The sequence below is a fragment of the Lithobates pipiens genome, unplaced genomic scaffold, assembly GCF_037356315.1.
Source record: "Lithobates pipiens isolate NorthernLeopardFrog02 unplaced genomic scaffold, aLitPip1_a1.2 Scaffold_16, whole genome shotgun sequence".
In the NCBI taxonomy this organism is placed as follows: Eukaryota; Metazoa; Chordata; class Amphibia; order Anura; family Ranidae; genus Lithobates; species Lithobates pipiens.
The window spans coordinates 122,881,099-122,897,032 of record NW_027507748.1 but is presented as its reverse complement, the minus strand read 5'-3'; the positions used below and the strand labels follow the sequence as shown (position 1 = coordinate 122,897,032).

Genomic DNA, 15,934 nt, shown 5'->3' with positions numbered 1-15,934 from the left:
TTGGTCCAGGGCTTAAGTGGTTAAAGTGGTTTTTAGACACTACAGGCTTTTTACCTTAAACCACTTAACCACTTTCAGACCAGACCATTTTGCTGGCTTAAGACCAGACCACTTTTTGCAATTCGGCACTGCATCGCTTTAACTGACAATTGCACGGTCAGCTCCCAAACAAAATTCATCCTTTTTTCCCCACAAATAGAGCTTTCTTTTGGTGGTATTTGATCACCCCTGCGTTTTTTTATTTTTTGCTCTATAAACAAAAATAGAGCGACAATTTTCAAAAAAACACACTTTTTTTACTTTTTGTTATAATAAATATCCCCCAAAAATATATAAAAAAAATAAAATAGGTTTCCCTCAGTTTAGGCCGATACGTATTCTTCTACATATTTTTGGTAAAAAATAAAAACAATAAGCGTATATTGATTGGTTTGCGCAAAAGTTATAGCATCTACAAAATAAGGGATAGATTTATAGCTTTTTTTTTTTTTTTTTTTTTTACAGCATTTTTATTATTACTTGGACACCTCGCAACATCGCTTCTTAAAGGGCACGTACCTGCCTGTCCGTGCCATTCTGCCGACGTAAATCGGCGTGCGCTGGTCGGCAAGTGGTTAAAAGGCATGTTATAATTTTTAAACAAACATGTTATAATTACCCGCTCTGTGCAATGGTTTTGCACAGAACATCCCCAATCCTCCTTCTCGGGTTCCCCACCAGCGTCCCTGGCCCCTCCCACCTGTTGAGTACCCCCAGAGCAAACAGCTTGCTGTGGAAGCACTCAAGCAGGCTCACTCCCGAGCCGCTGCTCTGTGTCCATTCAGACACAACCGCTGCTCGGCCCCGCTCCCTCTTCTCATTGGCTCACTGGCTGTGACTGACAGCAGTGGGAACCAATGGCTCAGGCAAGTATTTGGGGGGGGGGGGGGGATGCTGCTGCACACAGGCGTTTTTTTTTTTTTTTACTTGAATGCATGAAAGGTAAAAAAAAAAAAAAAAAAAAAAAAAAAAACCCCAACACACAACATACCCCTTGCGCTTTTAGAACCAACTTAATATAAAACATTCTGTACATGTCTCAAATGCATGAGTATACCATTAAAAACTCTGCAAGTACATACAAATATCTTTTTGATATACTATAATTTCCATGTGCTTCTAAACTCCTGTTTGCACTGCCAATATAGTGTCTTTGCTGCATTGAAACTCAAAACAGCATTGCCAGTCCTGCCTGATGAAAAACTCCACCACCCCACCAATCCCTGTGCCTCTCCAAATACAATTACTTTTTTCCCTGTAAGACAATGCTACTGCTTTAACGCCCAAAAGGTAGCGGATACATGGTGTATGAACAGGGATCTTATGAGACGTTGCCTACATCAACAGGAAATAAGCTCCCAATAGCGGTCCCTGCAAGGCTTTCACAATCCTTCTGAGGTTACAGGGGCTAGAGAAAGCCGTTTCCTGTTAAAGGAATAAAGGTTTAAAGAATTACTTGGACATGCTATAAAAAGGAGGGGGAAATTTTCGTAATGCTGGGACATGCAATAAAAAAAAAATAAAAAAAAAAAAGATTTAAGTTCAATGATCTTTTAGGGAGCTTTTATCTCTGAGCAATGATTTTTATGCTGCAGCGTTCACTGGTATCAATAGTTCAAAAAACTAAAAAACAAAATCTTTTTGATCAATTTAAGCCCAATATGAAAATAAACGCAACATATAACATGGACACAAAACCACACTTATTTAGCAAGTCCACAAATCAATGTTATGAAGAATGCAAAAACAAATGGCAACAGGTCTCCATGTACTAAAATTATATAGCAAGTAAACCCATCTATATTTTGTACCAAGAATAGATCGTAGGTGTCCCTCCAAGGTCTGAAGTACCACATTCTTTATCTCATGGACATTTTTGCCAAGGAACTGCTCACTCGCCACAGCCAAGAGCTCTCTCTCTGTCATGATTTTCACCTAGAGACAGAAAAATCCCATACAATTGTATAAAATGGTTTCTAGTACATGATATACAGTTTCACATACAGCAAAATCCAAGAAAAGTAATCTTTCCAAGTCAAGTGGAAAAAGTAATAAACTGATGAAAAATTTAATTTTCTTCAACAAAGAAGCCCAATTTTGTCTAAATAAAGAAGTGCCACTTCTGAGCTGTGTTTAAACATTAGGATAGAGAATTGCCAGCTCTAGGCACTCTTGGCACAGGTGGTGCTCTAACATACAGCCTACATATGATTTATGGATGCTGAACAACCTGTTAGTTTTTACCATATCTAAGCATTGTGCAACCAATAAAGAGCAACCTGTTTAATCTGGAACTAAGCATTTGTAAACTCTTTCTTGGCACCGATTGATCTACAATTTTTTTTTTTTTTTGATTGGTCTGGAGTATTACCTAAAAGCAATCATATATATTGCAATGAAGAAGCAATAACTAGACCAACCTTATAAACATAAAGGCGTCTTCCACACCACCACCTGAGCCTGTGCAAAGTAAAATCCCAGTGTATAACCCTTGCCCGGAAAGCCCGGGCGTAGTGACCAAAAGACACGCACACATGTGCCTTGGCTGTACTCCGATATAAACTGCTGCTTGCACTTGGATAACAGGAGCATATTGCAAAAAAAGGCAAATTTTCTATTTTCTGCATATGTACATAAAAGTTATGAGTGTTTATGAGGATACCGATGTATACCAGAGTACAGCCATTCATTTCTATAAGTGGCTGTATGCAGTATCCAGCACCTGGGCTGTGTGGTTATAGCTACAGAATTTAAAGAAATTAAAGAAATTAAGTTATGTGTAATAAAATGGAATGACAGGGAAAAAGTATTGAACACACTAACTGAAATGTATTTAATACTTCGTACAAAATCTTTTGTTGGTAATGACAGCTTCAAGATGCTTCCTGTATGGAGAAACTAGTCGCGTGCATTGCTCAAGTGTGATTTTGGCTCATTCGAGTCTTCAAATCGTGAAGGTTCCATGGACCTCTTCTATGAACTCTGATCTTTAGTTCTTTCCATAGAATTTCTATTGGAATCAAGTCAGGTGATTGGTTGGGCCATTCTAGCAGATTTTCTCTTTCTTTGAAACCAATTGAGAGTTTCCATGTGTTTGGGATCATTGCCTGTCTGAAATGTCCACCCTCGTATCATCTTTATCATCCTGGTAGATGGCAGCAGATTTTTATCAAAGAATGTCTTGGTACATTTTTCCATTCATCCTTTCTTCAACAATGTGAAGTTTGCCAGTATCATATGCTGAAGAACAGCCCCACACCATGGTGTTCCTACCTCCAAACTTCACTGTTGGTATGGGAGTGTTTGGGGTGAGGTGCAGTGCCATTTGACCTCCAAACAGTGTGTATAATGTCATCCAAAGAGTTACATTTTGGTGTCATCTGACCAGATAACATTCTCCCAGTAGCTCACAGGCTTGTCTAAGGCCCCGTTCACACCTATGCAAATTAGATGCGGCTTACACCGCATCGAATTCGCAGGACATTTCAAAATACATTCATTTTAATGAGGCTGGTTCACATATCTGCAGTGCATTCGCACTCCGCATTGCACAAAAAAGTGTGCGTTTTCTAGGCAGTGCGGTCCAGCTCAGGTGCAAATTCAGACCCATTATCTTCTATGGGCACGCATCTGATTCGCAGCTGTGTTCCGTTGTAAACAGGATAAAATACCGATGCAATCCTGAACTGATACTGATCAAAAACTGACATGAAACGCTGAACAACTGAGTTTTCTCTTTGCAGGGGGAATCCTGAGCTTCAATTCGCACCTTACATGTGTGAGCCCAGGCTTAGTGTTGTGCAGAAAACATAAAACAAGCTTCAACATACTTTTTCTTCAGCAATGGAGTCTTGCATGGTGAGTGTGCATACAGGGCATTGCAGTTGAGTGCATTACTACTTATGGTTTTCTTTGAAACAATCGTACCTGCCAATTCAAGGTTTTTATGGCGCTCGCCGCAAGTGGTCCTTGGCTTTTGGACAACTCTTTTCTTTTAACTCCTGTGTCAGAAGTCTTGAGAGGAGCACCTGGTCATGGCTGGTTTATCGTGAAATTAGGATCTTTCCCTCCACGGATTATGGCCATAACAGTGCTCACTGGGACATTCAGAAGTTTTGAAGTCCTTCTATAATCAAAGTCATCAGAATGGTTTGTAACAGTAAGGTTGCAAAGGTATTGAGAGAGCGGTCTGCATTTACCCATCATGAGAGGTCTGTGTGGCACCTTGGTAATGAGACACTTTTTTTAGGCCATTAGTTGAGATGGATGTTAATTTACACTGACAAGTGGCAGGATTGCTTTCCAATTACTGCTATATTTCAGCTGGTGTCTTGGCTTTCCATGCCTTTCTTCATGTGGTCAATACTTTCCCTGTGTCATTCCACTGTATTACACAACTTAATATCTAAACTTACTTGTTTTGGCTTCTTTGTATGCATGGGTTGTTACCAACATATGGTGAAAATGTAATGCCAATAGAACCTTTAGAAATATATTTACCTAGAAAAATGGTGAGATGTTTATCAGCATTGAGGACACCATTGATCCTGACCAAATCTCCAACCCCATTTGCAAAAATGCAGCCTCAAACTTGCAAAGAACCTTCACCATGCTTTACTGTTGCTTTCAGACACTCATTGTACCGCTCTCCAGCCCTTGCCCCAACAAATTGCCTCTTGCTACAGCAATAGATTTCAAATTTTGACTTATCAGTCCAGAGCACCTGCTACTTTCTTTCTACACCCCAGTTCCTAGGTTTGTGTGCATAGTTTAGCTGCTTAGCCTGGTTTCAATGTCCTATGTATGAAAACATAGGAATTGGGGTGCAGAAAATGGCAGCAGGTGCTCTGGACTCTACAAAATCACTATACAGTATATGACCTTTAAATACACTGGTATGAACATTTTTTCTGACAGAGGTTTTGCAGTTCAGAGAATCTTGTGATCACACATTTTTGCTACTTTGACTGCTAAGTGGACAACTATGTCCTGGTTAAGCTTTGAAGCTTATTATGTCACCTCACTACTGCCCCACACAGCCAATTCAATGTGCAACAAGCAGGTGAACATTGAAAACTGCAAAGCCGAAGTTGTGGTAACCCTGCATATTTTCTACACCCTCAAACAATTATAAATCCTGTGTCAGGCAGGACCATCCACATTAGTTCTAAATTCAATGGCAGGCAGAATGGCCCATTTAATTTTTTAACTGCATATTTAGCAATTTGCAGGCGAAACAAAGTTTCTCCTGAAATGTTTTTTAAGTCTTCCAAGACGTAATTTTGCTGTATTTGTAGGAAGCAAAAAAAATAAATAAAAAAAGCCATAACGTAGATGACATTTTCCTAATGCAACACAAATGGCACACAGTGATTAAACCTGCAGCCAATACAGAAGCCTGGCTGCTGTAATTTTCTAATGTATTCTCTATAAGAAAATTAGTTTCATTCCATTACATGATTCACATTTCTCCTGTGCTGCACAGTGCTCCTTTATGTAACTGCATTAAACAAATGAGCAACCTCACAGATTAAAGCCCAGCCCTGAGATGAAAAAATAAAATATAATACGCGGTGGGCAAACCCCCCACACTGCAAGGGTTAAATGCTCATTTTACCATGGCACCATTGTGTACAATGCTAATAGCCCTGCATTATATGTTATATGCAAGTGTAAAATAACAGCTGGGAGTGCCTTAGGGCTCGATCACTTGTGTTGGTGGTTAGGTTGTGGTGAGATAGCAGGGATTTTTGTGAATTCTCTGCAAGATGGATTTGTATTGCTTGAATTCTGACACTTGGCTTGGTCCAGCTCAATCATGCCGATACAAAAAAGCAATAATGCTTAATGCCTCCGCTCTGCCTGGCACTGTCAGTATTGTTGACTGGCTTAATGCCCTTGCCTGCACACAGAAGCAAATGGTGTCATCACATGGCTGCTCTGTACAAACAGAAATTGACTGCAGCTGCTTTGTCCTAGTTCTTTTTACTAGTGCAGGAAACTCCACTGCCTCTCCCCCAGCACCCAGCTAACGCTTTATAAATGCTTCACCAACACCATAAATAATATAGGTGCGATTAAGGCCCAACCTGTGTGATCTGCACTGTGAAGTGCCCATTGTAATGTTAACGGCAGGCATTGAAAGGAGGTTATGAGGCTTTAGGTTTGGAAGCTACATGGGAAGCTACAGAGTGAGAAGTCAGGCAAGTACTACACCTTATTGCTCTACCCCTCGAGTTGAAGAGCATTAAACCCTTGAAGTGTGTGGTGCCCTCCATGGACTGTAAAGGTAGGTTCTTCTTGTGCCGAGGTGGGCTTTAAAGAAAAATGCACACAATAATAATATAGAAAATTCTGAATGGAAGATTTTGTGATAGTGAACATCTATCTAGGCAGCCTTCTAATCGCTACTGCAACACAAAACAGAAGCTCTGGGAGGAGAAACAGTTGCCGAGAGAAGGATTGGAATGGCTGTGGTACACCTGCATTGACCTTTGAGGATGTAATGTTCCAGCAGATATAGTTTAGTGAGGGCCTATTAAAAAGCTAATTTACTGCCAATTATAAAAATGTATAAATAATCAAAAGTGGGGAGGGATTCAAATTCTGACAGGGTTTTACTGCCATCGAGGACCCTGTAGGATATAATTTGTCAGATGCATCAAGGAAAGACTTATAACAAAGAGGGCTCTCAAACTGAAGAGTAATTTTATACTTCAGACAGAAGTGATTTACATTTAGCATAATCCTGCAATTTAGGGTCCAGGTATGAAGATGTTATCCTGAACAACCAATATTTATATACTATAACTATTGACAGGTTTACCATAAAGCAATTATAAAACATGAAGTTTATAACCGTGCCAAGGTTCAACTACACTTTACAGTATGCAATAAAGCAGTCATTTTCTAAACAATTTCTGCAAGATATTCATTGTGCAACCAACTATGGATGTTTCCAGTGTCTTTAGATGTACACCTGGGTGCCGACTTGTCTTGGCACTGTTGGCATCCATTTCCGGAGTCATGCATTTCCAAAACGATCAGCTGTTACAGTACCTGTGCCACACCTGTGACTGTTAAAGCTACACCCTCAGCCGTCTCTACGTCCTCGCACCTGGGCTGTAACGTCATTATCTCTAAGGAGATCCTGTCAAAAAGGTAAAACATTTGCATATTTTCCAGTTTGCCATCAACAACTTTACACTTCCTATAGATCACCTTCCCCTTCTAGCCCACAGTCACATTGTACGCAATGCTTAGCTCAGATTTTGTATGTTATCGGCACAATATTTCCGCTCTTTGGGTTTAAATGCACCAGCACCAATTGTAAATTAAGGTCATTTTAAAAGAATTACCCATAAAAAAAAAAAAAGGTAAAAAGCAGACAATCCACTTTTTTTCCTCATAAAAAGCAGTGTTAAAGTTAAGACAAGAGACATACTAAAAATGACAAGAAATTATTTTCACTGGAGCTGCAAAAAGTTGGGTCCTTGCAGCTTCTGAGCACTGTTATACAACCTGCTGCTAAGATTAAATGCAAAGTCAAACCAAAGTTATTATTTCACTTTCGGGAGGACACTGGTAGGTTCAATAGCAGGACAACTTCCAAAACACAGTGTGCAATTCAACTTCCTGAAAGCCCTCAAAGGTTTCAGGAATACAAAAAAAAAAAAATACAAAAAAAAATAAAGAAGAAGAGAAGTTTCAGGAATTGGTCTTAAACCTCTTATGTTTCAAATGATTGATCAATCACTCCAAAAACAAAATATTTGAAACACAAATTTAAAAATATTTTCACTGCTGCTTCGATACTGACCAAACACTGCAAATGTAGCCCGGTGAGAACTTCAGAGAGACATCTCTATCCAGCATGTATGTGTATTATTGGGTGCCTTTTCTAGGATACCCAAGGTTAGTCTGCAGAATTTTTGACAAAACCTACAGTTTTAGCATGCCTGCCAGTCTCCAAAATTGTGGAGTTCATCCCTTGAACGCAATTGCGCGATCATACAACACTGTACCCAAATGGAAATTTTTATAAACATTTTTTTCTCCACAAATAGAGCTTTCTTTTGGTGGTATTAAATAAAAAGGCACAAATGACGGGACTTTTCCATGAAGCACACGGGAGCAATAAAATAAATTAAATCAAAAATAGGTTTTAGTTGGTTAAAATATTCATATTAATTGGTTCTATGCGTTTTAATATATATATATATAATTTTACAATCATACAATTCATTAGAAAATATTGCACATTGATTGTTGACATTCTAACAAGGAGTTAACGCATATATTATGAGACACATAGGATAATTGAGACATGGTTATAATATATATTTATATATATATATATATATATATATATATATATATATATATATATATATATATATATATATATATATATATATATATATATATATATATATATATATATATATATTTATTAGAGATATTTCTTTAATATCCAAATATCATATATCCTTTTTTCATTCATAGATCACTACCATGGTTTTTCTCCTGATGATAGGCTATAATGCCTTAAAACGCGTAGAGCTAACAACCGAGTGCACACACGTACAAATTCTGAATTCTCTTGATGGTCGTTCTTTTCATCCGTTTCGTTTTATGTTATTATTTGTTTTTATTTTAATTTTCAGGGCATTTTAGAGATGTTTTTACAGCTAGTAATTTAATTTATAAAACCATGTCTCAATTATCCTATGTATCTCATAATATATGCATTAACTCCTTGTTAGAATGTCAATGTGCAATATTTTCTAACGAATTGTAAAATTATTTATATATAGCAAAACTCATAGAACCAATATGAATATTTTATGATTATTTGAACAAATTAAAACCTATTTTTTATTTCATTTATTTTATTGCTCCCATGCTTCATGGAAAAGTCCTTTTTATTTAATATATTGAACCGGGATGGAGGAGGGGGATTTGAACGGCCCCTTTATGCCTCGTATAAAGTCCCACTAAACTCTTCTTTTTCGCTTTTCTTTTGGTGGTATTTGATCACCTTTTTTTATTTTTTATTTTTTTTTTAAACCCCAAAGTAAAAAGGCCGCTTTAAAAAGAAAAGAAAAAATACAAAACCGTTTTATATTTTGTTAATACATTTTGCAAACAGGTAATTTTTCTCCTTGATGAGTTGATTTACGCTGATGAGGCTGCACTGATCGGCACTGGTACTGGTAGGTGACACCAATATGCAGCAATGCTAGGTGGCACTGATTGGCACCACTGGTGGGCATTGATAGGCGACATTGATTACTATCGATTACTAATGTGTGCACGGATTTGTGGCACTGGCGGGTGCTACTTGTGGTAACATGAGGCAGTTTTGCCCGTTCCTCTTCGGGACCGTTGTCCCCTCAAACAGAAGCCGGCAATCGGCTTTTGTTTTCACAAGCTGTCAGTGAGAGAAGAAAAAAAAACAAACAAAAAAAAAAAACAGATTACCGATCCTCTGTTTACATCACATGACCAGCTGTCATAAGCTGACAGCTGATCACGTGGTGAGGGGCCGGGATCGGCCTCTTACTCGGATCTGTGATCACCCAAGTCTCGCTGACTCGGGTGATCACAGCACGCGACGCGCACCCCCTTCAGGGGGGAGTGGCCAGCTTTGAAAGGGAGAAGACTTCAATAGACGTCCTCCCGGCAAAGCAGATCCGCGCTGTAGCAGTCATTCGGCTATAGCGCGGATCTGAACAAGTTAAATAAATGTATCTATACTTACACTTATATATATATATATATATATATATATATATATATATATATATATATATATATATATATATATATATATATATATATATATATATATATATATATATAAATCTATGAGGCATAAATGGCTGTGTTAGTCAAAGATCTAAGGCAGGTCAAAGATGGTTTGATCTTTGAAAATCGCTAGATTCCCTCATCAACACAGCCAGTGTTCATGGGGGAGCCATTGTGATCTCCTGGTGGGGGGCTATAGCCTCTGGAAAAAAAGAATTGCATAAAAAAAAAAAAAAAGTCAGACATGCTGGTTGTACCCAATTCGATCAATGGATTGACTTGGGTACAATCAGCCTGTCCATAGATGGTTAGAATCTTGGCCAGTCCCCACTGAACAGGATGAGATTTGAATCATTATGTCCAGCATAAGTGAATGAAATGTGCCCATCCACATTCAGCAAACAATGTGGCTTCTGAACGCTCAGCCTTAATGAACGTGTAACAACCACACAACCTAAATATAGCTAGTTTAGCACAGTATGACCATTCAAACTGACCATTTTTAGCACCATGCTCGCAAATGATTTGACTAATCTGAGCACAGCTTGTAGGGCCTTTTCAGCTACAGTCAGAAGTAGATCACAGTGAAAGTGTAATCTAACTGCTCTCAGGCTAAAATTACAGAAGACAAGGGCATAAAACCAAGTTCCCTTAGCTATGGCGTGGAGGGCACAGCAGGGAGCAGAGTGAGCTGCCAGCTTATTCAAGCTGAACCCCAGGGGTGGTATATTTTGCATACTTGTAAGTATGCATATGTGATCAAGCCTGATATATCTAGTGATGGCCATAATCTTACAGGTGCTATGCTGGGCATTCTATCTTCCTGGCATAGAAACCACAGGCAGCGCCTTGCTCAGCAGGGCTGCAATTCAGAGTGTGCCTTACATGTTTTAATGAATGCAAAGTGTTCTAATTTGACAAGGTGAAGATTGACATCAGTGCCCCTCTTTAGCCAATTAGAGAACACTTTGCTTTCATTATGAAAAATGCAAGGCATTCTCTGAATGGTGGAATGCCGAGTGAGCAACCACCCCCCCGTGGTTACTATGCAGAAGAGCAGCTGCTCAGCATGGCACCCAGGAGATCACAGGATCACTGCAGTGGCTCAGGCTACTACAGCTATTTACAGCTCCTATAGAAATGGACCAGGTATCACACATGCATCCACAATATTTGAAATAGTGATCACCTCTTTTGGTAGTATAAATTGAAACTATAGACAGATATTACATAAATCAAACTTGTAAACTATTAACAAAAAAAAAAAAAAAAAATAGATGCTATTCTTACCTGCTCTGTGCATTACTATTGTCTCATGCATCCTCTTCTGAAGTCCCCCTCCAGCATGCTCTGTTCTTAATTTACTGTGTGTGCCCCCAGGGCAAGCCATGTACTATGGGGGCACATGCACAGGTGCGCTCCAAAGCTGGGCTGTGCGAGTCCATAGACACCCCCTGCTCCTTCCTCAGATTTCCCTGACAATAGCAGGAGCCAATAGTGCCCGAGTTTACTGTGAGACCAGGAAGTGACGGGGGAATACCTGCAGCCAGCCACAGTGCTGGATTGCTGATGGGCTCAAGTAAATGTTCGGGTGGGGGTTGTAGTTAGGAGTTTTAAAGACATCGGAAAATCTATTTTTTCTATAATTATATATATATATATATATATTTATTTATTAGTAATAGTAATAATAATAATGTTATACTTACCTGCTCTGTTGCAGTGAATTTGCACAGAGCAGCCTGGATCCTCCGCTTCTTGGGTCCGTCTTCTGTGCTCCTGGCCCCTCCCTCCAGTTGAGTGCCCCCCACAGCAAGCTATGGGGGTACCCAAGCCGAGCTGCAGCTTTGCATGTCCATTCAGACACCGCTGCGGCTTGGCCCCACCCCCTCTCTCTCCTGATTGGCTAACAGACATCGATAGACAGCAGCGGAAGCCGCCAAGGGCGCGGTTTTGTCTCGGCTATGTAGATTGGCTGAGACACTAGTGGACATAAGGAGCCCCAGTAAGTATTAGGGGGCTGAACACAGAAGGCTATTTATCTTAATGCGTTAAAGTAAAAAACCTCCCGACTTTATGAACCATTTAAATGCAGGGGATTGCCCAAAGGTAAAAAGGAAAAAATAAATAAAAAAAAAAGACTTTAAAACCACTTTAATGTATCTGTATTCATCACTACACTGTAAAATGTATTTTTTGCAAAAGCAGCTTTACTGCAAGTTCCTGAATTTTACCTGGTATCAGCTTCTCGCAGTTCCTGTAAAAGGAGGAATTGGAGTGACAGAGAAACTCAGCACTGTGCTGTCTTTTCGCAGAAAAGACAGTGGCTGGGGATGGGCTCATGATGCCCTGGGCCTAGAGGAAGTAGGTTAAATGATGCTGGCTGTCAGCCATTAAACCTGAAAGCCTGAGGATACCTTGTGGTAGAAACTACTCTGCAGGGAAAAAAACTCTGGATTCATGCCGAATATTGCAACAGCTCCTTTCTTATTTAATCTCTCAATGTGTTATTTTTTATAGTTACTTTTTAGGCTTTTCTAAGTACCAAAATAATGCTTTAGTGGAAAGAATATTTGACAAAAGTTAGAAAGTGAGTTGATCTTAGTGGTATGTAATGAAAGGGAAAGAAAGAGTCCACTTCACTTAAATAGCGTCTTCCCAATCTTGCAGGTATCAAGTTTTGTATCGTCTTGGAGTGTAAGAGGACACACAAACATCATTCGGTTTAGAAAGTCAGTACAACCGATGAGGACTTGATCACTCATACATGTCTTAAAAGAGAGATTCTAACTACAGGCAACTTCAAGAAATTGTGGTTCAGTTTTAGGATCACAAAAAATAAATAAATAAATAAATAAATAAATAAAAAAAACACGCACACAACCCCTTTGCAAACTTTCTAAGAGCTTCACATTACATCCAAACGTGACTGCTGGACACACAGGAAAAGGGGATAGAATGCATAGGAAGGAAAGTTTAAAGATTAAGGCTGGAATATGTAGAAAAATATGGTTATTATTGTTAATGGAGGATCCTCTTGCCGATGTAGCTGCTTATAATGAAACAAAAAACGGAAACAAAGAGTAGAGTTAGGAAGCTTGAAGTCGATTACCTGTGCAACCCCCGTTACGAACAGAGGGACCCCCTCCGATGTCTCAATATTCTCGCAGCGACAAAGGATGGTCATAACCTCCAATGACAGTCTGAGCAGCATTAAATGAGGGCAGCAAATACACAGAGTGGTTACCAGAGAGCAACACACAAACCTACTCCACCAAAGGACAGAGAAGAGTAGTGTAGTTAGTCTGATTCTCCTTTTCAGGAGCAGCATGCAGCGTGTCCAACCAGAGCTCCAAAGTGGGTTACTACAGGTGCTGTTCAATGGTGTAAGCAGCAACCTAAGATTGTGCGACTACATAACCCCCCCCCCCCCCCTTCCAACCCACCCACATCTAGAACTGGCTAGGTTATTCCAACATTTAAATTGTGTGACAATATAAAAAATGGACAGTACATGGCCACTGTAGTCAAAGTACATTGGTGAAATAGGTTGTGAATAGCAGTGAAACATTTGCAGGGGAAGCAGCAATCACGTTTATGCACAAACTGTATAACCGCAAGCTGTCAGTTCTGCAATTCACATTTTCACCATCACAACATTAAAATAAAGCTGTTGAATGTGAGCTGGTAGTTCTGAGATAAATGTATGTGTATTCTGAAAAACTGCAGAGAACATAAAATGTCAGTATAACAAACGCATCCCTTTCAATTGGCCAAAAGCAGCACAACCACAAAAGTCAACATTTTTTCCCCTATATATTAGTTTTGGACAGAGTAGAGAAGGGTAAAAACATGTCAGGTTTTTATTGCGGCCTGTGTTCCCACTGGAAAGCATTACCCCAGTTGTACAGTTTATTGGGCGATTTCTTACAGGCTTCCTTCCACTTCCTATTCTGTATATAGGACAGTTAAAGAAAAGCTCTCAAACTGGACAAACACCAAAGAGGAAAAAGAACCCCACACAAGTGTCTCATTTTTTCTTTAACCACTTCAATACCATGCACTGTCACCCTTTCCTGCCCAGGACAATTTTTAGCTTTCAGAGCTGTCACATTTTGAATGACAATTACAAGGTCATACAACACTGTAACCAAACTAAACATTTATCATTTTCTAACCACAAATAGAGCTTTCTTTTGGCGGTATTTGACCCCCACTGGGGTTTTCATTTTTTTACATAACTAAAAAAAAGCCCCAAATTTTTGAAAAAAAAAAATAATATTTTTTTTCTTCGTTTCGGTTATAAAATTTTGTTTTATCCTTCACTGATGGACACTGATATGTAGAACAGATGGGCACTTATAGTTGTCAGTACCACCCATCAGTGCCAGGTACTGATTAGTTACTGACAGGTGTTACTGATGGACACTGATTGGCACTGTTGTGGGCTCTGATTGGCACTTTATTGGGCACTGGCAGGGTGTTATGATGGGGCACTGACTGGGTACCGATTGGCAGCTTTTAATTACATCTGATGTGCTAATAATCACAGAGAGCGCCACCGACCGGCACTTCCTAGCTCATGCTGTGATCAGCTGTGATTGGTCACAGCTGATCATGAGGTAAGAAGCCTCTGACAGAGGCTCATCACGGGTGGAGATGCGGCATGTCAGACTGACACGCCACACTTACGACGTGCGCCCCCGTACTGGCATGTTATCCTACTGGATGTCATATGACGCCCAGTCAGGATAACAGAACCACTTCCCGGACGTCAATCTGCTACTGACCAGGCAGGAAGTGGTTATAACCACTTGAGCGCCGGAAGGTTTTACCCACTTCATGACCAGGCCATTTTATGCGATACAGCACTGCTTTTTTTTATTTTTATTTTTTTTTATTCTTTATTTACGGATTGCAGGTAATACAAAGATAAACTGTAAAAGACATAGATCACTCAGTTTTCCAGTTTAACAAAAATACAGTCAACCAACACTGTGTGGGGGATCGGGGGAAACCTATCAGTTTGCAACAGCAGTGGCCCCAGCCGTGGCTAAACCACCACGTTATCTTAGTCAAATGATCTGGCACCCCAGTGTCCACTTAGAAATCAGGGCAAACCCCGTGGCGATGCCCCTCCAGGCCCAGGCCGAGGGGCTTCCGACATCTGTCACGTTCATTTTATTGGGCAAAGAGCTCAGCCGGGACCCTCCCGAGGGTCACCAACCCCTGGCTGGGAAACCGAGGAAACAAAAAGGAGAGGTTTGTGATACAGCACTGCTTTAACTGACAACTGCACGGTCATGCAAAGCTATAGCCCAATAAAATTTATGCCCCCCCCCCCCCCCAACAATAATTAAAAGCACCAGTGTAAGACCCCTTTCACACTGGGAGCGCTTTCTATAAATATAGAAATTCCTCCTATTTAGTACCACACCAGACCCACTTTGAACCTTCTTACTACCAAAAACTATAGCAGTTTCTCCAAAAAAAAAAATCTATAGTTTTCTGCTGATAAGTGTCTATGCAGGGGAGAGCCAATAACAGTGATTCTGCTTTCTCGTCACCCAAAGGTGTTACGCCGCCATTGCATGCTACCATAATGATGGTCTAGTTGGAATTGGGTTTAGATCAATGATTTGCAGTGGACAGGGGAGATGTTCAAAAGTCATTCTTACTAAATTGGATACCACACCCCACAATAATTTTGCGATGTCAGTTCTGGTACTGTGCTCTGCCAAGTTAGTATTATACTTCACACCTCCCATGTAAACCCAGAAGGACCACCTCCACAGTGGGTGCTTTGATGAAGGGTATAATGTTCTGGTCTAGGTTATACCTAAGATACTGGCACCAACAAAAATAAGATAACAGTCTTGGCATATATCAAACCCAGCCTCCTAGTAACAACTATCTAAAGCCCCACTTTTTGACCAGGTTTCACTTTACATCGTGGATGTTAAGGAAGTATAACCAAAGCTTTTTTTGGCTATACTTCTGTGAATCACAGGAGTGCAATTTGTTCTGCACTCTTGTGACCCGTTTTCAGCGGATAGTGGGCTGAAGCCTTCTGATGTCACAGAGC

The 15,934-nt window shown here is 40.0% G+C and overlaps 1 protein-coding gene across 2 annotated transcripts in view; it reads right to left on the bottom strand.

The window, feature by feature from the left end:
• Window positions 1–15,934, bottom strand: part of FLOT2 (flotillin 2) — a 75,979-nt gene that overhangs the window by 11,455 nt on the left and 48,590 nt on the right. Inside the window, exons 3-4 of one of the 2 annotated variants that reach the window (XM_077480396.1) lie at window positions 12,962–13,052; window positions 1,851–1,974 (exon numbers count right to left, since the gene is read on the bottom strand). In XM_077480396.1, the coding sequence (XP_077336522.1) occupies window positions 1,851–1,974; window positions 12,962–13,052 (215 nt within the window). Of the gene's footprint in view, window positions 1–1,850; window positions 1,975–7,098; window positions 7,190–12,961; window positions 13,053–15,934 lie in introns of both variants that reach the window. The other variant, XM_077480395.1, reaches the window with a different exon arrangement.